Here is a 23,902-nt window from a genome sequence, read left to right on the forward strand (position 1 = left end):
CGGCTTGATCTTGTCTTCCTATCGGAGTCGTCCCTTCATCCGAACGTTGCACCCCTACCTGATGGCTTGAGAAGGAAATCGATCAGCGACCTTACCTAGCCAAGTCAACGTGACTGAGAATCCTGTGGCCTCCATAATCATCTCGACCTCCAACGGACGTAGCAAAAAAGCCCTCATGAAGCCAAAATCAAGACAAAATGTACTGGGCAACTCAAAAACTGTCCGCCCCATGGCTTGGCGGCTTCAGCTGTGCCCCGCGATACTTCTTACTTCCCGTTCTGGTAATATGTTCTACTGGGACTTGGCAGCGGCGGCAGGTATGTCATCCTGTAGCTGGACAAGCGCGCCGCTTCCCTTGATGATATTCTACCAATGCAGAAGATGAAATATATTCGGTCGGGTTTAAGGACCACCCGCTTGAATACTTAGTCGTTAGTTGTCAACTCCAAGAAGACGGGTTGAAGCGTTTGGTGAGAAGACCAATCGGACTACCACCTCGCGCATAGGGCTGATCGGTTCACTGCGATTTCAACCCACTCGGAGTGGTCATGGCCAAGACGGTTTCTTTTGCTTCGCGTATGAAGAGCAAGATATCATTTGAAATTTACGGCACAGCTGGTACCGTTTCTTCGAGAATTCTTCTTACCGTAGGCATGGTTCTTGAGTAATAGTATAGTTCAATCTGAGAAGTAGCGTTTTAGTGACAGCCGTAGGTTCTGCATTGAGTCAACGCCTTTTTGGCGTCAAATTTTGAACATGAACGTGATTAACAAACTTGTGGACAATATGGAAATAAAGAATCACAGGGCAAATAGAAAATTATAACTTTAAACTATGAATTATAGAAATTGGCTAGAGTACTGTTTACACCTCTATCGACATTCTCCCACGATGCCATGTATACTAGCATAATGAAATAAGAAAAGATTCTTTACAACCTATACCTCCATTCACTCCAGGTCTGCTCCGAGATACGGCGACACCAGCGGCATCCCGCTCTCAAGCAGGGCCTCAATGTACGCAGTGATAAGCGGATCCAGACCCTGTCGCGAAGCACGGACGAGCCATTCTTGCATGTCAACCTCGTCAAACGCACCGCCGTAGACGGTCTCCATGTGTGTGCGGAATTGCGAGAAGGGGGTCTTTATGCCGCCTGAGTGGTGGCGGAAGCGGACAGAAGACGATGCTGACTGTGACGAGTTTGCCGCTGGAGCCTCTGTTGTTGATATAGAGGTATCCGGAAGAGCCGCCAACTCGACGGCGGCGGCGGCGATTTGTTCCACGACGTCGTCGAGCGGCGCAAAGTCTAGGAACCCTTCTGCGCGCCGGAGGCGAGGTACGCAGCGCATGGCGAGGGAGTAGCGCAGAATGCCGTTCATTGCGTCCGAATTGGGTGCTTGGAGGCTCACGAGGGTACAGGACCTGTGGATTGCGATCTTGAGGTTGAGGGGGTTGGGTCCTGGTGGGCCGCGTGCCCCAACTTCAGTGCCATGATCACGCTCTTTGAGATGGTTGACCAGATTCTCCAGGAATACTTCGCCTGCCCACTTACTCGCCGTGTATCCGTCCGAACCGTCGACGGCTGGCGGGGGGAAATCTCGGAGAGAAGATGGGGCTCTGGGGGTTTCGGTTTTGCCTGCTAGGAGCAGGGTGCGCGGGCTCGAAAGGTAGAGAATTGGGATCGCTGTTTTGCGAGGTGAAGCTGATGCTAGGGATAGGGAGGCGAGAGAGTGTAGGGACTCGAGATTCGGGCGGCGGAGAGTGGCGAAGCGGTTCAGGCAGTGGCCGTGGGCGGCTGCGTGGACGATGATGTGTACGGTTTGGGAGAGGTGTTCTCGTTCAGTGGAGGTTAGGCCTAGGGTTTTGGAGAGGAGGGTGCCTGTGTAATATACCACCTCGGCGATGGAGGCAGAGGATGGAGAAGAAAGGGGTTGGTGGTGGTCGGAGGGAACGGCGATGCAGTGGACTTTGCGGACGGATGGGTGGTTAAGGAGGGCTGTGAGGATGTGGCTTCCCGGGAAAGAGGATGCTCCCGTGAGGAGGACTTCGATGCCGGCCTCCGTCTTGTCCTTCTCCACAGCGGCGGCGGATGCGGATGCGACCGTCGCCCCAATTGTCTCAATTTCCTCCCTCAACCATCCCGGAACAGCTGTCTCGGTATTCCAGTCTATCCGAGCATTCTCCTCCGCCGCCGCAGAATCCTCGAATACGGCACGCGTCATGGCGCGCAGGGTGGTAGCCTCGTACATCTGCTTCGTGCTGGTTTCCACGCCCGTGGTCTCCTTGATTGCCTTTTGGAGCTTCATCAGCAGCAGAGAGTTACCGCCGCAGAGGAAGAAGTCGGATGACGGGCCGATACGCTTTTCGCCTAGGGAAGGAAGGACACGCTCCCAGAGAAGACGGAGCTCGCCTTGGCGAACGGTAAGTTTCTCTCCTTCATTTTGCTCAGTTGCGTTTGTGTTTATTGCGTTCAAGTCGGATCCCAGAGGGTTGAGTCTCATTCTTTCAGGCAGAAGGAGACGGGCGATGGCCCTGCGGTCTAGTTTGCCGTTCGGTGTCGTTGGCAGCGTCTTGAGGGTGTAAATTGCTGCGGGAATAAAGGCTTGCGGCAGCCTCACATGGGAGAGGATCGAGGAAATGGAAGAGGTGTCGCTGTCGTCTTGCTCGATGGCGCGATCCTTGTCTTCGGCGAGCGTGGCATGAGCTACGAGGATGTCATCTTCACCAACACCCCCGGCATCAGCACCATCCAGGCGACGCCGAGATACCACGACAGACGCGAGAACACCCGCAGAAGCCCGGAGCACGGCGGCCTCAATCTCCTGCAGATCGACCCTCTGGCCGCGCAGCTTGATCTGCGTGTCGCCATCAAGTCGGCCTAGACAGAGGAGCGTCCCGTCGGAGAGGAGGCGGCCTTTATCGCCAGTGCGGTACACGGTGCTCTTGCCCATCCCCGGGACATTTGTAAGAAAACGCAAGTGCGTGAGGTCTGGCCTATTGAGATATCCGAGCGCCACGCCCGCTCCACCGATACAGATCTCGCCTGTTTGTCCTAGGGGTAGGGGCTGCGGGGTGGTGCTGGTGGTGATGGGGTCAACGATGATGACGGTGTAATTCGGGAGGGCTTTGCCTACGGCAAAGGGCCTCCAGATGGCTGAGGGTGCGGAGAGGGATGCTACGCAGGAGGCTGACAACGGGTCGTTGCCGTTGTCGAGGGGAATAGGTTGAAAGGTTGCTGCTGCTGTGATCTCTGTTGGTCCGTAGCAATTCGTCAGTCGGAGACCCGGGATCCCGAGACGGCCGAGTTCAGTCAGCAGACGAGGTGGGATCTGTTCCCCGCCCGAGAAGGCCAACCGCCAGGCAGTCTTGTCATCGTCGTTGCCATTGGCTAAGACGTCGGCGGCGGCGTGGATCCAGGCGAGGTATTCGGTCGGCGTGGCGATGGTCATGGATATGGCCTCGCGCTTCAAAAGCGCCGCTATGGCAACGGGATCGCGGCGGGAATCGGCGGGCGCGATGACGAGGCGGCCTCCGTTGGCGAGGGCGGAAAAGGTCTGGACGAGGGCCATATCGAAGCCCAGGGAGCTCTGTTGGAGGACGCAGTCGGTGTGAGTCAGGGAGAAGGTTTGCGCTTTGAGGGCGATGTGGTTTGCGAAGTTGGGTTGAGTTAAGTGGACACCGTTGGGGATGCCTGTTGAGCCGCTTGTGAAGAGGAGGAATGCCGATGATATCTTGTTGGAGTCATCAAGATCGCCATGAGCATTGGGGTCGTCTTGGATGTGATCCACGTCTACTCGAAGGACTCGCATTTGCTGCTCCCCGACAACGTCATCTACCAAGGCGTTTATACGCTTGTCCGTCTGACTGTGGAAGAGCACGAGCGCGGGCTCGCAAAGCCGAAGCATGTCTGCATGACGGGAGGCGGGCAGGCTGACGTCGAGGGGAACGTAGACAGCTCCAACTTCGAGGATAGCGAGCATGGTAACGATGCCGTCGATCGACGGCTCGCACAAGACGGCGACATGGCGCGAGCGAACACCGGCCTCCTTCAACTGATGTGCCAAGTGGCTCGTCCTGTCGGCTAGTTGAGCATACGACACGCTCCCAACAGCGTCGGTGACGGCTGTACGCTCGGGGTGTAAGCGGCACATATCCCGCACACGCCGAGACAAACACAGAGACGATCCTGTCTCAACCCAATCAAACTTCACCTCGGGTCCCCTACCCACCTCAAGCGCGCGAAGCACACTCGGATCCGTATCATCGTACAAACTGAACTGGTCCACAGTCACCTCAGGATCACGCGCAACGGCCTCCAGCAACCTCAAATACACATCCATCAGAGACTGACACGCTTCGGGCCCATACAGCGTGGCAGAGCACCAGATCTGCGCGAGACACCCGCCACCCGGCATCTCAAAGAAACCCAAGCTCACGTCGTAAGGGTTCTCGGCCTCCTTTGCGCCGTGCCACGATAGCTCCATGCGGGTGTCGTCGGCGCCGAGGGGCAGATCCCAGATGTCGATGCCGCCGCCGCCGGCTGTGCGGTAGTTGATGGCGGCTTGGAAGAGCGGATGGGCCTCTGTTGCGCGCGGGGCGGAGGCGAGGGATAGGATGCGGTCTAGAGGGAGCGTGCCGTGAGCGAAGACGGACATTGCTTTACGCGAGGCGGCGCGGGCTATAGAGGCAAAGTCTGGGCCGGAGGAAGTAGTTCCGGAAGAGGCTGTACCGGATGCTGCTACGGTGGCACGCAGGGGCACCATGTTGACGAAACAGCCGAGCGTGTTGACGAAGCGCTCGTCGCGGCGGTTGGCGTCCACTACACCAATGCAGATGTCTTCGGTGCCGGTGAGGCGGGCGAGGAGGACTTGGAGGAGGGCGAGGTGGACGTGGAAGGGGCTGATGCGTAAGCGCTGGCTCAACGATTTCACGGCCTCGAGTTGTGCTGGGTTGAGCTCCTGATCCAGATTGTGAGCACTGCTCGGCTGCTTCTGCTGTCTGACCAGAGACGACCTGTCAAGGCCGCGGGCCATGGGCAAAAGGGGAAGCGTATCTGGTAGTGAGGAGGCGAACTCGGCGCGCCAGAAGGCGAGGTCCTCGTCAAGGGCGCCTGTTTCTTCTTCACTGAGCTGGTGAAGCGAGTAATCGACGTACGAGAGGCCACGGTCGACTGGAGTGAGCGGTTGCATGCGGTATGCTCTGTCGACATCTTTCCAGAAGAGGGCTACGCTCCAGCCGTCTAGAGTGATGTGATGGTATCCCAGCACGAGGAACCCGTACCCCTCTGCTTCTTCTTCTCCTTCTCCAAATTCTCCTTCATTACCCTTAAGACCCAGCAGTGAGATCTCCATAGTCTCTCCGTGCTCAAGGTCCCAAGCACGCGTCTTGAAGCCCGCAAGTGTCTCTCGCAGCGCCGTCTCGATGCTGTCGCGGCCATCATATTCAGTGTGCGTGAGGCGGACAGTCGACTCCGACGGCGCCATGATTCCTTGCATCGGATGACCGTCTTCGAGGCGCGGGAAGTAGCAGGTGCGCAGACATTCATGGTGGGCCGCGACGACCCGGAGGGCGTGACGGAGCCGGGCAGTGTTGACGCGGCGACGGCCCCGCAGCCGATAGTAGAATGCGTTATTGCAGGCGGCCGGGTTGTCCGAGTGCTTGTGGACGAACCAGAAGCGGCATTGGGCGGCGGACATGGGGGCTTCTCGGACAATGACAGGGTCGGGGCGGATGACGGGGTCAATCTTTTTCGCCTGGCCCTGATGTTCTTCTTCTCCTTTTTCTTCCTCGTCATCTGTGGTGGCTGTTTTGGGGCTGTCCGAGCCGGATTCAGAGTGTTCGACGATGCTGCTGCTACTGCTGCTGTTCTCCGTCGAGACCAAGCTCGAGTCAACGGGAATAGGGGTAACGACGTCAGGACTTAGAGCTGCTGTGGGAGTCTGCTTGACAAGCTCTTTCGGGGCCTGGATGACTTTCTCGACCTCCTTGACCTCCTTCTTCTCGTCAACCTTAGGCGAAACCTCTTTACGATCGGCCAACATCTTCTTAGCCGCTTTCGCCGAAACCTCCAACACCGTCTCGCCGCCCAAAATCTTGACGATCGGCACCTCGGTATCAAGCTCTTTGAGGAACCACGTACGAATCTCCACCGCCACTAGCGAGTCGATGCCCAAGTCAACGATAGGCCTCTCGAGACCGTTACTCTCGTGGACAGCGCCTTTGGGAAGCTGCAGCATCGTCTCGAGCTTTGCTCCGAACGCCGCCGCCACCGCCGCTATGGCATCGTCTTCCGTCTCGGCCTGAGCCACTTGTTCGCGGACGCCGGCGCTGCCGCTGGAACGGCCGTCGCCGTGTGAATTATTTTGCTGCTGCTGAGAATTGGCTGATAGTGCGGTATACGGCTTCAGGGCCATGAGACGAGGGTCTGAAGTCCACACAGCCTTGTTCACCTGTCCGGCTTGCATGGGTGCGGTAGGCGGCGCAAGGCCCATGGTGATGTCGTGCTCGAGGTCATTGCTCGTGCCGGTGCCGGTGTCGGAGGAGTCAACCCGACTTGCGCGCACAGCCATCGCAAACGCATCCTGCACATCCGTCTCGGATAACGGTGTAAGTCGAATACTCCGGAAGTGATCGGCTAGCTGCTTCTCCTTTTCAAAGCGCGTAATGTACCCCGTGTCCGCCACCCACCCGATATGCACCACAGACGCAGCCAAACCCCTGGCACGGCGGCCCGCGACGACAGCGTCCATGAAGAGGTTGCCGGCGTGGTAATTTGCCTGGGCGACGTTGCCGATGGTGCTCGCCGCCGACGACGTGACGATGAAGAAGTCTAGCTCCTCGGCACCCTCGTTGAAAACGGCATCGAGGTTCTCTGTTCCTACGACCTTGGCTGCTAGCGTCTCATTGAGCTGTCGTGGGGACATGTCGAGGAAGACGGCGTCGTGGAGGACCATGGAGAGATTACATACTCCCGCAATGGGCGGCATCGTCGCACGGATGGTGGCGACTGCTGTCTCGACTTCCGCGCGCTGCGTCACGTCCACAGCGAGGGTGTGGACTGCTGCTCCCGCGCGGCGGGCCTCGACTTGGAGACCTGCGTTTGTCTGGGCGCGGCGGGATGTGATCACGATGTTGCGGGCGCCGTGGCGGATCATCCAGCGGGTGAGAGAGAGGCCTAGACCGCCGGAACCGCCCATGATGAGGTAGGTTCGGTCTGGGCGGAGGAGGCCCTTCGAGTGGATGTCGGTCTCAGGGGGTTGAATCGTCAAGGGGAGAGATTGTTGTCGGTGCCAGGAGCACAGGTATTGTTCGCGGGAGAGGGTGCTTGCGTTCATACCGGCCAGGTCAGCGGCCATTATCGTTGGAGTTGATTTGCTACAGATTCCGTCTGTGGAGTTAGCAGCAACATCTACAGACTTGAACAGGGCCTCGATGGTCTGGCTCTGACTCTCGGCCTTGATCGCCGACTGCTGCGGCAAGAAGCCCCGCAGAAGCTCGCCGTCGAATGCGAATATCTGGCAAGTTGGTAGCAATGACGCTTTCAAATGCTCCCGAGAATGGTTGGTAGAGTCCTCAGACGTCTCCGAGCAGTCTACGAAGAAGTCGACTCTATTTGAAGGCAGACACTGCTTGGCCATACGTCTCGACATGTTTGTGTGAACGCGGATCCAGCCTACAGGAATCTTTCCAACATCAGAGGTGGAGGTGACGCAGTAGACCTCAACGCTGACACTTCGCAACTCTGCCTTTAGCTCTGTCTCGATCTTCTTCGCCATTTCAAGTTGCGGCTCGAAGAGCACTAGCACGACAGTTGAATCGGCGTTGAGTGCTCTTGCTGCTACACGGTGAACGAGGGCACGACAAAGTAGAGCATCAGCCGTGGTTTTGATGGATGCTGGCGTGTAGCACGAGCTGCCGACCTGGAATACATCCCCAGGCTGTAGGAACAGTCTCGATACGTTGGCAGAGCTGAGTGCCATGGCCCAATTGTCATTCACGCGTCCATGGACGATGTAGGCCGAAGACCCGTCCCTATGAGATGAGACATGCAGAGCATACTCGACGTCCATCTGCACAGCTCCCTGGCTGTGGTCAAGAAATTGTCGCAACTCCATCTTCCCATTCCGATTCGCAACAGCCTGGACCGCAATGTCGGTTGCGTCAACAGTTTTGACAACAGGCCGATTGCGCGCTGCAAAACGCTCGTTGAGCGCCGTGGCAGGCATCACGCGCGGAATGCGAACCTCGCCGTCAACCAGAACCTCGCACTCGGGCTCTATAGACCACAGTGGAAGCGTAGTCTGCCCCTCAGTCTCCCGGATGTCAGCCACGTGTCTCAGTCTCAGGAGTGCCTCAACACAGCGCCGGGCGTCAACCGCGGGACCGGCACCGTCCTCGAGCCCGAGAACTTGCACGCTGAGATGGGGAATCTCCTTGGGCACCACGCGCGTGATGCCGCGGATCATACTTGCGCGAAGAGGAGCAGTCGTGCCTGCAGCTGTCACCCAGAGCAAGCTTGAGGCTGAGAGGAAAAGATGCTGGAGACGGCGCAGACGCGGTTCCGACATGGGCAGCGTTGCGAATAGGGGCTCATCGGCGTCATGCAGGCACAAGACGTCAGCTCGGTTGAGGCTGACGTCGTCGAGATCAATGTCGTCGATGCTGGGAATCGTACGCAGGCGAGAACGCCACCCTTTCGGCAGCAGCCGAGTGATCTCGTCGACGACGCGGGTAGTGACGAGTCGCTTTCCCCCGATAAGCAGCAGCGGAGAAGACGGCGGTGTAGGCAGATCTGCTGGCGCGACAAAGTCGAGCGGGCTACGGAGGCGAAGGACATCCTTATCGACGGCCTGGCTGACGATACACGACGTGACGTGCCGGCTCTCGTCGGGACTATCATGCAGCACCGTATCGGCGCCCGAGAATCCGGCGCGGCAGAGTAGTCGGTGCCACTCGAGCGTCGGCACGGTGGGACCGTACCGGCGGGACGGCTCCGTGCTCTGCCACCAACCGGGTAACCCGCCAAAGAGGAAGCCGACCATGCTCTGCGTGCCCGTGGTCTCGAGCAGGACGAGGTAGCCGCCCGGGCGGAGTAAATTGCGTGCGCGGGCGAGTGTGTCTGCGAGGCTTTTCGTGGCGTGGAGGACATTGGCCGCGATGACGACGTCGTAGCTGTGCGGTGCGAACCCCTGCGCGGCAACATCCTGCTCGATATCGAGCGTGCGATACGCCACGCGGTCAAAGGCGGCGAACTTCTCTGCGGCAGCGGCGAAGAATGCGGGCGAGACGTCGGTGAAGGTGTACGAGTCGTAGAGGTCGTCGACGGCGTGTAAGACGCTCCAGGTTGTCCCGCCAGTGCCGGCGCCGATCTCGAGCATGTTGCAGCGCGGGAACTTGAAGGCGATTTGCTTCATGAGCTGGCCAACGGCGCGGTTGGTTGCCACCGAGGTGTTGTTGCGCATGTAGAACTGGTTGAGGAGGTCGTCTTGCTGCATTACTTGGAGCAGGAGGTGGGACTCGCCTTGCACGACGCGGGCGAGCGCGCCGCCCACAGCGTGCATGAGACGGAACTCGACTGTGTCGCCGTGTTCGCGGTCTAGTGCAGCGATTTCCACGGGTCCGTCTGTTAACCATGCGGTTTGGACGAGCGGGTGTTTCCCCTGGCGGACTAGGTCGAGGTGGTGTGCAAAGGCCTCGAGCATGCGTCGATGGTGCCATTGCAGACTGTCTGTCTCACTCTCCCCCTCCGTCTTGTCGGAAGAGGGCGGTGGCGGTAACTTGACTTGAGCTACAACTTGCCGGATATACCATAAAGTGAGCCGCTCCGTTGCCTCGTTGACCCTGAGCGTCCTTTCATCTTGGATGGGATCGCGTGGTGGCAGCGTGAGTCCCATCACAGAGATATCGCAACCGTGAGTCGTCCGGCAAAAGATGTGTCGGTCCTGCGAGGCGTCCAACCCTCCAGCCGCCCGCGTGCGCAGGCCCTCGACCTGCGCAAAGACCCGCGTCGAAGCCTCCCCGTTGACGTACAGGCTGATATCGCCGTCGAGTGTGGCACCCGTGGAATCCGTTACCCAGGCGTCCATGTGGCACGTAGTCGAAGATGCCGTTGCGCCCGTGGTCGTGACGGACACGTTGGGATCGATGAGCACGCGATCGATATGCGACGGCAGCATGGCCCTCTTGAGCATTAGACTCGCGGGGTGTGCGTGTGCGACGAACAAGGCTTGGAAAGCCACGTCCAAAATGACTGGATGTAGCACGTAGGAGCCGCTACTTGGTCCCAGTGACGCAGCATCGGCATCGGTGTCGACGTCGGAATCGGCTGGCCAGACTGCCGTGGCGGCCGCGTAGCCGAGGGCGCGCTCACAGCTCTTCATGGCCGCAAATGCGTCGTGGTAATCAAGGCCGATCTGGCCAAACATTTCGTGGATTGCTTCGCCGTCGACATGAACGGCGTTGTCCGGAATCGGCTCCCGGCCTGGTAACACCGGACCCGACGTTGAAGTGGGCCCGTTACCGGAGTCGACGGGGCCGAGATGGATGACTAAGTTACCACTACAGGTGTGCATCATTGCACCCGTCACCTCGTTCGGACACACGTAGTACGCAAACTTGGCTCGCACTACCTGGGCAGCCTTGCTCTTCGAACTGTAACCATCAGCCGTCGGTAGCACTTGCACGGTAAATATCGTCTCGACGCCGTCCGTGTTGTCAGGCACAACCACCGGCCGCAGAATGTCAACGTCCTCCACGGCCAGCGAAGCCACAGGCCGAGAACCGGCGACGTATTGCGCCGCCTGGGCTGCGATGGAGACATACGCGGCGCCGGGCAACAAGACCTCGCGGAGGACCTCGTGCCCTTTTAACCAGGGGATCTCACGCAGGCGCAGGACGTTGCGCCACCGCAGCTCGGAATCGTTGTCATCGGGCATCCGCCGGCCCAAGAGCTCGTGTGCCGTATCAGCGAGCGTACGGTACCGCGCTGAGATGCGCGACTCACGCCAGTATACCCGGTCGTGATCCCACGCGTAGCCAGGCAGTTCCGCAAGTAATGACTTGGGCGTCGTAATAGACTCATTGCTCTCACCCCAGATACCGCGGAAACCATCAAAGTCGACATGCGCCGGTCCAAGTTGGGACCAGACTGACCCAATAGTTTCTTGCGCGACAGCCACGTCGCTCGTCTTGCGCTTGAGGAGACTGGCATACGGCGGCGTGGCGCCATACGCCGCCTTGAGCGTTTGCTCGACGGGACCCTTGAGCGCCGGATGAGGCCCCAGCTCGATAGCCAGGTCGAATGGTCCGCCATGCCACAGGGCCGATTCGAGCGCCTGAGAGAACTTAACCATTTGCACCATATTGGCAACCCAATAAGGACCCTTGAGCGCAGCAAACAGCTCCGCCTCGCCGCCTCGTCGAACAAGGCGAGCGTCGCCTCGGACGCTGGAACTCCACACGCACGCCCCTCGCCCTCTCCCTTTCCCTGGATTGACGGAAATGTCGCAAGCTAGGAGGGCCTGCAGGTAGGCATCGGCACACGCAGCCATGTGATGCGAGTGATACGCCGTGTCGACCAGCAGCGGACGGGCAAAGATGTTGTCCCGCTCCAGCTGCTCCTTGGCCTCGGCCACAGCGTCCCGGTCTCCGGAGAGCGTGCAGCTTTGCGGTGCGTTGCTAGCGGCTACGACCAGGCGGCCGACGAACACTGGTTGACGGCATAGCTCCGAGGCCTCTGAGAGCGAGAGGCCCACCGCCAGCATGCCGCCGCCGACCTTTGTGCCGGCGCGGGCTAGGTGAGCGTAGAAGCCTCGGTAGTAAGCGATTTGCATGGCGGCCTTGCGCGAGATAAGACCGGCGGCGTAGGTGGCTGCGATTTCACCGGATGAGTGACCTACGACAGCATCGAGACGGATTCCCGATGCTGTTATGATGTCAACTTGAGCGATTTGCAGTGCTGTGCAGAGCGGCTGCGCCAGCTCGGCCTCGCCTAGGCGCGATGTGTCGGCATCCTTACAAAGCTCCTCAATGAGAGACCAAGTCGGCGCGTGTCCGTGGCCCTTGAGCAAGCCCTGTTGTAGGATGGCGTCGCATGCCTCGAGGCTGCGTCGGAAGACCGGAGAAGCTGCCATGAGCCCACGGCCCATGGTGGCCCACTGCGCGCCTTGGCCTGTGAAGACGCCGAGAATGCCGGGGGCTTCGGCCGGGTTGATGAGGCGCGGGACGGAGCCGATGTCACCGCTCTTGGCCTTGCCGGCGTGGCTCGTCACGAACCGAGCCATAGCATCCAGGACGTCTTCCCTGGTCGCGCCTGTGAAGAATGTCCGCACGCGGTGTGCTGACCGATGTGTCTGCAGGATACGACTCAGGTCTCTGAGGTCTAGCGAGTCCACGTGCGTCTCGGCGTAGTCCAAGTACGCCTGTACGTTGCGTAATAACGCCGGCCCAGACTGCGCGGAGAAGAGGAGGGGGCCGATAGCCCCATCAGAAAGCTGCTGTTTCTGTCCTTTCTCCTCTGCCACCTCTGGCAAAGCTTCAATGATGGCATGGGCGTTGGTGCCTCCGAACCCGAAGCTGTTCACCGATGCACGCATCGGAGTGCCTGCGGGCCTCGCTGGCCAAGTCATGGCCTTGGTGGCGATCTCGAGCGCGCCGGGACCGTAGAACGGGGCGATCTTGGGGTTGAGCTGGTTGAAGAGCATGTTGGGCGGTACAGTCTGGTACTTGAGCATGAGCAGCACCTTGATCACGCCCGCCAGGCCGGCACAGCCCTCCGTGTGACCGATGATGGTCTTAATACTTCCCACAATCAACGTCTCTGGCTTGATTTTCTCGGACTGCTCTGGTTGTTGGTCTTGACCTCGGAAGAAGACATCATACACGGCGCGGGCTTCAACCGGATCACCAGCCTGCGTACCCGTGCCGTGACACTCAAAGTACTGCGGCCGATCTGCCTCACGGAGCGGATCAAGCCCCGCCCGGCGATACGTCCGTCGGATCAAATCCGTCTGGGCCGGCGCAAACGGCATCGTGATCCCAGGACTCTGACCATCCGAGTTGACTCCTGTCGCACGAACGACACCCTGGACAGGGTCGCCATCGGCCAAAGCTTTCGCAAGCGGCTTGAGCAACAGCGCAGCGACGCCCTCACCGCGTCCGTAGCCATTCGCGCTCACATCCCACATGCGGCACTGCGAGTCCGGCGAGAGCATCTGCAGCTTCGACTCGGCGATGTATGGCCCAGGGTCCATGATGAGATTCGTACCGCCCACGATGGCGGCGTCGCAGTCGCCCGCGCGTAGCCCCTGCACTGCCTGGTGCAGCGCAACGAGTGAGCTCGAGCACGCCGTGTCAATGGTCACGGAGGGCCCCTTGAGGTCCAGCACGTACGAAACGCGGTTGGCGATGATGCTAGGCGCGTGAGCGCCCGTCGCGTTGTACTTGGGCATCGTCTCTGGGTCGCGCGCCTGGATGACGCCGTAGTCGTTGCTCATTGACCCGACGTGGACCGAGGTCTGGGACCCACGGAGGCGGTCGAGCGTGACGCCCGCGCTCTCACATGCTTCGTAGGATACTTCGAGGAGCAGCCGCTGCTGCGGGTCCATGCCGGAGGCTACCACGGGGCTGATGCCGAAGAAGCCCGCGTCAAAGACGCGGGTGTCTTCCTCCAGGAGGTAGGACAGGCCCCGGACGTCTGTAGACCCGTGTGTCTGTCCGTCTGCGTTGTGAAAACGTTCTAAGTTCAGACGCTTTGGGTCGAACTGTTTTCGTACGTCGCGGGGCTCGCGGAGGAGCTCCCATAGCTTTGAGGGCGAGCTGCAGCCGCCGGGGAAACGGCAGGCTGAGCCAATGATGGCAATCGGCTCTTCTGGTAATGAGGCCATTATGGTTGACTAGTGTGTATGGTCTTCGTTCTGCTGTGCGGTTAACATCTGTGGCCACCCACACTAGGTCCATGGAATAGGTGAGTGGACGTACTATTTTGACTTTGAGATTGACTGTATTCCTAGGAGAGACGGCCCTCGTAGTGTAGTTGATACAACATGAAACGAGAGGTCAAAGTTGAGGGCAATCAGGAATTCATTAGCCTAGAACACTCTGTCTGCGCGCCAACACTGGTAGATGGTAGGTGGTTGCTGCCGTAGCCAAGGTGTCTTGATGACCGCTCTGGATGACCATTGATAATGACGCTTTATGCAGACAAGAAGCATCTGATGAACACCTACTTGACTGGACTCGCTAGTCGCGGCGAGAGGGACCATTCCATCCGTCCCGCAGTAGGAAGTCCGTCTCCGGACCAGGGGCCTTCAACAAACCGAAAACCTATCTCGTACCCATGCCGTTCCTGACTTGCCGTGCGGGTTGGGTCCGAACTTTGAAGCCAAATTGTCACTATACAAGAGGATCCGTAGACCGCTTTTCCCGATGTTTACATTGTTGTCATGCGTCGTGGAACTTCTGCTTGTTTCCGAGACTTACATCCGGGGCCCCATGGATGTCGGTCTGTCTCAAACTCAATGGCAAATGTCACCGTGTCGAACCAGACCGCTCATTGACTTGCTCTTTTGGGCCTGGTTACAGGGCGTTCTCTTCTTCATATCAGATTTCAACATGGACGTGGCAGAAACTCAAAATCGTGATGCTTGGCTGATGGTCAACATGTTACATTCGTTTACTGTCAAAGGCACTTACACGAGTAGCAGAAGATGATTGGGGTCTAACAATACAAAGAGCGCATATTGAGTTACAATCTGATACTACCGTGGAGACATCGACGTGGGTACAGAACAACACTCCATGAGTGATTGATATATGCCTCATTATCTAAAACTCTACCAGCTTGTGCATCTTTGTCCCCGCCGAGCATGGCCTTGACGTTGAGAGTATCTTGCGCCACGACTCATCCTGGACACCGAACGAATTCAAAATCGGGATACTCGAGGACAACCCAGCCATGGTTGTCAAGCAGGAATCAATAGGGTTGTAGAAATTGTGCTGGATCTTCCCACAATTACATAGTTTCTCGTCGGTTGGCTCATGGCTGGGTGGGTATATTTTACCAGCCTCTACCTGTAATTTAGAGCTTCTTCTTCTTCTAACTTACATCCAAGAGTCTTTTGGATGACCTTCAAGCGTACTTGTCCCTTCGATATTCACTGTACCCCCTGTCACTTGGACGAACATGAACGCAACGCCATCGGCGCTGGAGACGGCAGCAAAGGCAGCATGGAGTGCCGTCCCAACTCTGGTGCAAGAGAGGCTATCTCAAGCTGCAATTGGCAGTCCAGTCATCTTAGGCCTCTCGGCTGTCCTCACCCTGTTCTTTACCTGGCTCATTAGTATCTCTGTCTACCGCATCTGGTTTCATCCACTCAGCAAGCACCCAGGACCACTTCTCTGCAAGCTCACCAGCACCGTATGGGCATACCACTTCACCAAAGGATCTATCCTCCAATGGGAAGCCAAACAGCACAAAAAGTACGGCCAGACGGTGCGTCTGGGACCGAACCGCCTGAGCTTCATCGACCCCCGGGCTTGGAAGGATATCTACGGCCACAAGTTTGGCAACGCCAAGCCAAACGTCAAGAACCTCGACCGCGCCGTCAAGAACCTGCCGAGCGGCCGCCTGCCCATGGCTCTCGAGCCCACCACGGCTGGGCACTCGGCGCAGCGCAAGCAGTTCAACCCCGCCTTTGGCGAGCGGGCGTGGAAGGAGCAGGAACCTCTTGTGCAAAAGTACGTTGAGCAGCTCATGAGCCGGGTGAGTGCGGATATTGCCGCCAGCGCCAACGGAGAGACCGTGGTGGACATTGCTACGCTGTACAACTTCATGACGTTTGATGTCATGGGTGATTTGACCTTTGGCGAGGGTCTCGGCCAGCTCGAGACTGGTATTGAGTCCTCGTGGGTTCCGGCCGTCTTTGTCATGTACAAGCTTTTGAGTTCGTCCTTTCTCCCCAACCCCATTTTGACAGGCCAAGGCTAACAATTTTGGTATCATTATAGACAAGAGATCAGTCATCAAGGCCTATCCCCTCGGTGGATTCTTGTTCGATCTCTTCGCGCCCAAGGGTATGCTGCAGGATTCCGCTAAACACATGCAACATTGCAGCAATCTCGTCGCCAAGCGCTTGGAGAAGGGTAATGACGGGAGACCGGACATTTTCGGCCATGTCCTCAAGCAGCCGGAGACTATGTCCCGCACGCTCATGAACGCCAACGCCAACATGTTGATGGTGGCAGGGACGGAGACAACCGCCACTACCCTGACGACCGTGACGCACCTGCTTCTCCGCAACCCAGACAAGATGGAGAAGCTTCTTTATGAGATTCGTGATGTTCCTGACAGGTCGAGCTTGAATAGCCAGGTAGTCCAGAGGATGCCTTACCTGAACGCTGTCATTGAGGAAGCTCTGAGATGTGAGCACTTTTCCGACATGATCCGTCCCTTTCCTTGGTAAGCAGATACTGACTATGCTTCAGTCTACCCAAGTGGCCAGGTTGGTTTAGGAACGCAGCGAGAGATTGCGGCCGGAGGAAATCAGGTTTGCGATGATTTTCTTGCCGAAGAGGTATGTGCTTCGAGCCCCATCCTTACAGACCGCCGGATCTTACGCTGGTTACGTGGATACGAAGTACTCTAACTAACCTCACATGCCCACAGACTGAAGTTGCCGTCGCCGCCTGGACAATGTCCAACTCGTCCCTCCACTGGAAAGACCCTGCCAAGTTCGTCCCGGAGCGGTGGCTCCTCGACGAGGTCGACTACGCCGCCTACCACAAGTACGACAATCGCGTCGCCTGGCTTGCTTTCGGCACGGGGCCCCGGACGTGCATCGGTAAGAATATTGCCCTGCATGAGATCCGTGGCGTCCTTGCCAGGTTCCTGTACGACTTTGACCTGGCCTTGATGCCGGAGACGGAGGACTGGCTCCATATCAAGACGCACTCTATTTGGTCAAAGCCCAAGTTGCTGGCCCGCATTACCCCGGCCAAGATGAGTGATCTTTAGACTTTGAGGGAAGTTCAGCTCGGATTCAGAAGGAGAGTGTCAACCGAGTCAAGAGTTGTGGGCAGTTTTAAGGTGGACAAAAACGAGGGTAATTGGTTGTCCAGGCTTATGATGTGGAGTTGCGAGTTGTTGAAGAAGGTGGGAAGTCTTTGAAGTCTGTTAAGGAAGTAGTCAAAAAATTGACCTGTCAGATTTTCACATTAGGCGAGTTGCGTATGTGTTTTGTTGACTTTGTATTATGCCCACATACGGAGTACAAATCCACTTGGACTACAAGGATTTAGCTGCCCAAGCAGTTGTCTGTCCTTTCGCTTTACATTTCGGCAAATGAAAAGTGTGGACATTGTGCTTCAGAGGTTGCGGAACGCTTTTGCAATCGGACATCCCTGAAACTACATGCCTCATATTATGTCAACCTTTGCCGTGATACATTTCGTACTTTGAACCCCCAAACTTAAAACCGCCCCGTCTTAGTACGAAGCTTGCCTTTTGAATGATGGGACTCAACTTTCTGGGCAAACTTCAGTATCATCAACTGATGTGGTCGTATGCCGACGGGGTTTGATTTCTCATGCAGTGTCACCGTTAACTTTCGAATGAGGCACGCAGGCGGTACCTACTTCCTTCCGGCATTATCGGCATTCCGGCGGGGGCCGACAGGACTGGTCTCGGCCCCACTTCCGGCATTCACGATCTGATCTCCACTTATACCTGCATCCTCAACCTGGGGGACTTTACGGATACATGTAGAATTACTCGCTCAGCTCAACTCATCGTATCTTAGACCGCAATCTCGGCAACAGAATATACAAGCTTTCTGCCCTTGATCAACCCCCTCCGCACCTCCTGCATACCCTCGCCAACGCCCGCCAACCCCCCGCGACGTACCTCCAACGGCTGCGGCACAACCAGACCCTCGTCCAGCAGCCGCTGCGCAAGAACATACCATGCCTCAGCGCAGTTCCGGTCGTCGACACGGGCGTCCAGATCGAACGGCGGGGCCCAGGCCACATCGTGGCCGAACTGCGTGTAGCAGCACACCCAATCCGGCTCGACGCTGCGGCGCGTGTGGCCGCGCAGGGGAAAGGGGTCAAGGGCCACGTATCGACCACCAGCGGGACCTAGAGCCTTGTAGCATGTCGTCATGGAGTCCGAGTCCGAGATGCAGTCGAGAGCGAGCGTGAGAGCGCCCTGGGTGTAGCTCAAGATGTCGGCGCCGCAGCTGGGCGAGCGATAGTCAAAGGTCGCCGCGGCGCCGAGCTCCATGGATCGTGCTGCTGAGGATGCCGAGCACGTCGTGATGGGGGTGAGACCCAGCAGCTTGAGTACCTGGATCGCCATAGCCCCAGTGGCCGTGCCGCCTCCATAGACCAGTACATAGGTTGCTGGGTTTGCGACATTTGATGCTCCCGCTGAATCCGTGTTCGAGCTGAGCTGCAGAGCGCCTGCAGTATTGTCCGGCATCGTCATCTTCATGTACTGGAATAGAGACAATCCGACGGTTGCCAAGGCGGCAGGCAGAGAGGCGGCGGTGGCAAGGTCCATGCTGGCTGGAATTCTCCAGGCCAGGCGCGCGGGAACGACGGCATACTCGGCAAACGCACCATTATCCCGCCGGAGAGGGTTGTTGCCAAAGATGCCGGCCATGATGCGGTCGCCCACATGCCAAGCCTCTGCGTCGACGTCGCTGCCTAGAGCTACCACGACGCCAGAGAAATCAGTGCCGCTGGTTGCGCCGGGCGTGGGAGATAGGTCGGCAGACTTGCAGTCTACCTGGTTGATCGAGATGCACGCCACGCGGACGAGCAGCTCGGACCGGTCTGGGGAGGGTACCGAGGCATCTTCGGACACGTAGACATGTCCAGGCCCAGACACTTTGAGTGCCTTGTGGGTGGTGGGCAGAGATTCCGGGGCAGTCATGGTGCAATGAGTAGTGTACTAGAGGTCTGAGTGATGCTGCAGAATTCAACGGCTTCAAATCACTAGATGTGAGGTGAGCAGAGATATTTATGGTCCGAAAATGGTTGCTATCCTGGGCGCTTTGGGTTCACCGACATGATTCCTCCTTCAGTCATCGCAAGACTTAGAGCAGATCTCAGCTCCACCAAAGAGTAAAGTCGAGTAGACTCTGTTGTGAAGACTACATTGGATGAGAGGCTTGATATGCCGCAGATAATTTTCATGTAGCTCGCTTCGCTTTACTGTCTGAGTAAGGAATGGCAATACGGTGGGAAACACAAGCGTACATTTTTCCAACCTCGAAGAAGTAGTGCGCCATTCGACTTTATTCTTGGTTAAGACACGAGTCTCAGGTCGCGAATTGATTATGAGCCAAAAGTAAGATTTGATTGACTACGAGCATGAGGTCTTGTATTCTAAAAGAACGTCGTTTAAGTCGCGTTCAACCAGTCAAACTTTGGGTACAGAGCTGCCAGCGCCTCCGGCATTTGATTGCCCACCATCACATTGCTTTCTTCGTCGTTGTAGCCCTTGTATACAATAACCAGGTTGTGGTAAAAGGTCATTGACACAACATGCTTATCAAAGTACGTCGGCTGGTACCCAGGAATCTCAAACTCCTTGTGGTTCAGCCCGTCGAGTAGACTCTTGAAGAACCCCATGGACGATGTCATCGCATTCAGGTCAGTGCTCGAACCGCCAGTGACCTTCCAGTACGAAGTTTCCAGGTCTTCCACGGCATAGATGCCACCGCTCCGCAGCAGTGGGAACAGGATCTTGAACGAGGCGATGACGTGGTCGCAGCGATGGCTCCCGTCGTCGACAATGATGTCGAACCCGCCGCACTCGTCGTGCATTCTCTTCAGGAGAACCGGGTCGTCCTGACTGCCGCGATAGATGCGTATGCGGTCCTCTTGCAGCGCCGTCTTGTCGTAGTAGTCGAGACTCACGATCTGTGCTTTGGGGAAGTACTCCTTCCACATGCGCAGCGATTCGCCTCCGGCTTTGGGATCCTCAAACCCGCCCACGCCAATCTCCAGGACGTTGATCTCGCGGTGCCGGAAGGGCCTGAAGTGGAAGTCGTAGTGCGGTGCGTACAGGTGCCCGCCGACTTCCATGGTGGTGCCCTGCCGAGTGATGGACACCTTGCCTTCTCTGTGTTTGTCCGTGCCGTGCTTGACAGCGAGTTCAGTGAGAGGCGGGTCCATGATTGGAGATTTTTGACCAGAGTATAAGTTTGCGATTAAGATATGCAGCTCTATGGTGAGAAAGAATTCGCCAAAGTGTCAAAGGGTGTGGCAACCGTAACAACGTGGAGAAATTAGACGTGATTGAAGTGCAATAAGAAAAGCAAATTGCAGACATCCTCGAAAGCTAGAACTAACATAAATGTTATAGAGGATACCATCTACACTCAGAACTTCGGAGCCAGAAGCACCAAGATGCAAAGTTCACCTGCCATCACACTAGAAACTGAGAGTAGACTATCCGTAAGTGACAACAAACCAGATGTCTCATGCAGGTTGACTCCGCGTGTCCCACAAAGCAAAGCTTACACGGAGGTTTCCCACCACGGGTGGGCCCTCCTTACCGGCACCGTTCAACCCGCCAGAGCGGTCAGTCCGGCGCCGAGGTCTCCGTCGGGAGATGTTAAACTCTCCTCTCTTCAGGGACCTGATGAGGGCCGCAGGAACGTGTCTCTATTGGAGGTTCTACTTGCAAGGAGACACAGAATAAGCCTGGAACAACCTTTGGTACGGGTTGAAGCATTCTCAAAGTCTCCTGAAACTTAGACGGCTGAGCCCCTTCATGCCAGACGCAGACTGCATCGCAGGAGGACCAATGATCAACAAGAGAGTCCTATGGGTGACCAGCATCGAGGACCGGAACAAGGAGTTAAGTCCGCAAATACCACCGGCAGATGCCTGAATCTACATTCGAGAGATCGCCATTGGCTGAACTGCTTAGGGGTCCTCTTTAGAGTTTCGGACCCGTCAACGTCAAAGGCAAGTTAAATGAATTATCAAGAAGAGCAATACCTCCCGTCGGACCGTGCCTCCCAAGCCGTTAGTAATCGCCAAGTTGCATCCCGTTCGGCATGATCCGCTTAGGTGGCCATGTTACATTCCGGTTCGTCCCCGGCCATCTTCATGGCGATGCTGTCAAATCCGCCGACCAACCACTTCACCTTGTGTGGGGTGGCAATTTGACTTCAGCTGATGTTGATCACAATTGACAAAGTTCTTAAGGTTGAGGATTCAGATAAGATCGCTTCTCTTCATCAGATCTCGAGCAGAAAAAACGAGAAAGACTTCGGCGAGGTACGGAGTACTTCGTATATGCAACATAGATGAAAGTCCCAATATTCGTAAGCACTGGATAAGGTATTCCTTGAGTCATGTTACAGAAAACTGGCAGTTGTACTTTACACAAACATCTCACATGCATTCCTCAAATACTTCAAAGACGAGTTCTAATACTGCGAGGATGATACTCCACTGACTGGTTCCCTCAATACGTATACGGGAACGACCACTCGAGAGCACGCGTTTGCTAAGCTTTGACTTTGCATCGGCGGCAGCTCAAGTTCAATGGGTCTGAACCGGCCAAGAGAAAGTCTGACCTCTGGCATTTCAGAGTAAGAGCTAGAACGGTTCTATCTAAGCGGTGAAGAATGTTACGCCGGGCTATTGTCGCATCAAAGATGGCAACGGACGGGAAATTGGAAGCCCGATTCTCATTGTGGCTTCCTCGGAGAAGCACCTCAAGCTCCCAGCTAGAGGCCTCAAAACGAGGGTGAGATTCCTCGTAGTGACAGAGTGATTACGTCTGCATCTTCTGCCATATCCGTTCCAGCACTGATCCTGGACCCTTCTCATCGCGACTTTGTAATAGCATGCAAAGATGGTATACTTTATAGCGTGTCTATTACTGGCCGCGGCATACGTTGTATCTATTACCGTCTACAGATTATTCTTCAGTCCTCTTGCCCGTTTCCCAGGGCCGAAGTTGGCCGCTCTCACATTCGGCTACGAGTTCTATTATGACTTTTTCAAAGACGGAGGTGGTCGATACTGGGCTGAGATCAACCGCATGCATGATGTATCAGGTAAGTGACGAAGAACTTCCTGTGATTCAGAGATACTTGTTCAACTCGAAGATGTTAACTTATCTCTCTATACAGGGCCCATAGTGCGTATAAACCCGTGGGAAGTGCACATACGGGATCCAGAGTTCACCGAAGCCTTCAAAATCTCGAGAAAGACGTCCAGGCCGTGGTGGTATTACAGGTCCAATGGTCCGCCGAATAGTGTCCTGCAAGCCGGGTAAGTGAGACTGCCTTATGGACGTCTGTCGTCCTCATTCACGAGTGTTTGCTGACCCCTTGTTCTTCCGTGTCTCTATTCAGCCCTCATGAGCTACATCGAATGCGCCGCGAGGCTATCCTGCCCGTGTTCGCCACCCCTCTGGTCATGTCTCGCGAACACTTATACGAGGCGCTGGTGCAACGACTACTTGCGAGATTCCGCGCCACCAAGGGCACCGGCGCCGTATTGACCTGTAAATCAACTCTTATCCCTTCTCCTTTCCAATACCTCCACGTTGCCGTCGTCAGAGGTCTTGCGTGTGTTCCTGGCGACTTTACTGACCCAGTGACCTGTCCATGATCTCTAGTGGGCCATGCTTTCCGATGCCTCGCCATCGATCTGACGTGCACCACGAACCTCGGCTACGACTTTGGTTTCGTCGACGTCGAGGACTTTGAGAATGACATGTTCAAGATTGCGAGGACCTTGGGTCGCATGAACATGATCAGCCGGCACATCGGACACTGGTTCTTCGCGGTGATGCGAGCGCCCGCACGCTGGGCCAAACGCGCGGAGCCTGTCAGTCCTGGAATGATTCGCGTTTTGCGGTTCCGGAACGTAGGTAGTTTCTATTTACATCCTCAGCGTCGACTTCAACATGAATGTAAAGCCTCAAAATGACTGACATGAAGTGTGTGGCTTCTTTGCTTAGATGATCGATCAGGCCGTCACAGATCAGTATCGTGCTGCAACGACCAATGACACAACTATACGCGAAAAGACTGGCGGCGACGGCGACGGCGACAACTTCAAATCCACCGTGCAACACATTCTCGAGTCAAATCTTCCAGCCCACGAGAAGGAGTTGACGCGCGTGGTAAACGAGGTCTGGCTCTGTATCAACGCGGGCATCGACACAGAGGGCCAAGCCATCGCCTTTGCGACCTTTATGCTCCTAAGCCACCCCAACGAGCTCGCGCAACTCCGCAAAGAACTAGCAGAATGCGAAAAGAGGCTCGGCAGATGTCCCACGTACCAAGAGCTGAAGGAGCTAAACTACCTGCACGCAGTCGTCCAGGAATCGTTCCGTCTAAACCACCCCATCGCTGGCCGCTTACCCAGAACCGACCCGGACAATGACATTCAGTACGGGGACGTGATCATACCCAAGGGTGTTACCGTCTCTGTATCCACGTACGATATTTACCTCGACGCCGACATCTTCCCGGATCCGCACAAGTTCGAACCCGAACGTTGGCTTGACCCGGGCGAGAGGAAGCGCCTTCGCAAGTACGTCAACAACTACGGCCGCGGGACCCGCAGCTGCGTGGGGATGGACGTGGCCAATATGGGGATCTACCTGACTCTGGGACGCATCTTTGCTCCTTCGGCTGGCTTTGAGCTGGCGTTGCACGATACGCTGTATGAGCGCGATGTCGCCTTCGATGCCGACTTTTTCGGGGCGTTTCCCAAGAGCGGTTCGAACCACATCAAGGCAACTGTAGTCTAGAGAAACATGATTCATGGGCTTGTGTTTGAGACAAGCAAGTGTCTTGGTGGACAAGACGTGAGATTTCTGCTAAGTAGAACCAATCATGAGAATGACACTAGCCAAGGCCAAAGT

The 23,902-nt window shown here is 56.6% G+C and overlaps 5 protein-coding genes across 5 annotated transcripts; 2 read left to right on the plus strand and 3 right to left on the minus strand.

The window, feature by feature from the left end:
- Window positions 1-834: 834 nt before the first annotated feature.
- BDZ83DRAFT_616985 (uncharacterized protein) lies at window positions 835-14,124 on the minus strand. The gene has a single exon (XM_060508003.1). The coding sequence runs from the start codon at window positions 13,881-13,883 to the stop codon at window positions 951-953; it is 12,933 nt and encodes a 4,310-aa protein (XP_060366324.1). The 5' UTR covers window positions 13,884-14,124; the 3' UTR covers window positions 835-950.
- Window positions 14,125-15,181: 1,057 nt separating this feature from the next.
- Window positions 15,182-17,011, plus strand: BDZ83DRAFT_751096 (cytochrome P450; the record flags this gene model as incomplete). Its single annotated transcript, XM_060514010.1, has 4 exons — window positions 15,182-15,941; window positions 16,006-16,419; window positions 16,483-16,571; window positions 16,664-17,011. 4 exons carry the CDS (start codon window positions 15,182-15,184, stop codon window positions 17,009-17,011), a joined length of 1,611 nt encoding a protein of 536 aa, XP_060366325.1.
- A 780-nt stretch (window positions 17,012-17,791) lies between these two features.
- BDZ83DRAFT_575049 (chaperonin 10-like protein) lies at window positions 17,792-18,931 on the minus strand (the record flags this gene model as incomplete). Its single annotated transcript, XM_060504771.1, has 2 exons — window positions 17,792-18,271; window positions 18,389-18,931. The coding sequence occupies 2 exons, from the start codon at window positions 18,929-18,931 to the stop codon at window positions 17,792-17,794; spliced, it is 1,023 nt and encodes a 340-aa protein (XP_060366326.1).
- Window positions 18,932-19,401: 470 nt separating this feature from the next.
- On the minus strand, window positions 19,402-20,178 carry BDZ83DRAFT_751098 (S-adenosyl-L-methionine-dependent methyltransferase; the record flags this gene model as incomplete). Its single annotated transcript, XM_060514011.1, has 1 exon — window positions 19,402-20,178. One exon carries the CDS (start codon window positions 20,176-20,178, stop codon window positions 19,402-19,404), a length of 777 nt encoding a protein of 258 aa, XP_060366327.1.
- Window positions 20,179-21,874: 1,696 nt separating this feature from the next.
- Window positions 21,875-23,788, plus strand: BDZ83DRAFT_574945 (cytochrome P450; the record flags this gene model as incomplete). Its single annotated transcript, XM_060504756.1, has 5 exons — window positions 21,875-22,079; window positions 22,155-22,296; window positions 22,380-22,531; window positions 22,646-22,857; window positions 23,003-23,788. The coding sequence occupies 5 exons, from the start codon at window positions 21,875-21,877 to the stop codon at window positions 23,786-23,788; spliced, it is 1,497 nt and encodes a 498-aa protein (XP_060366328.1).
- Between the last annotated feature and the right edge of the window lie 114 nt (window positions 23,789-23,902).

Source organism: Colletotrichum acutatum (assembly GCF_030867785.1).
Source record: "Colletotrichum acutatum strain CBS 112980 chromosome Unknown BDZ83scaffold_34, whole genome shotgun sequence".
NCBI classification, from domain to species: Eukaryota; Fungi; Ascomycota; class Sordariomycetes; order Glomerellales; family Glomerellaceae; genus Colletotrichum; species Colletotrichum acutatum.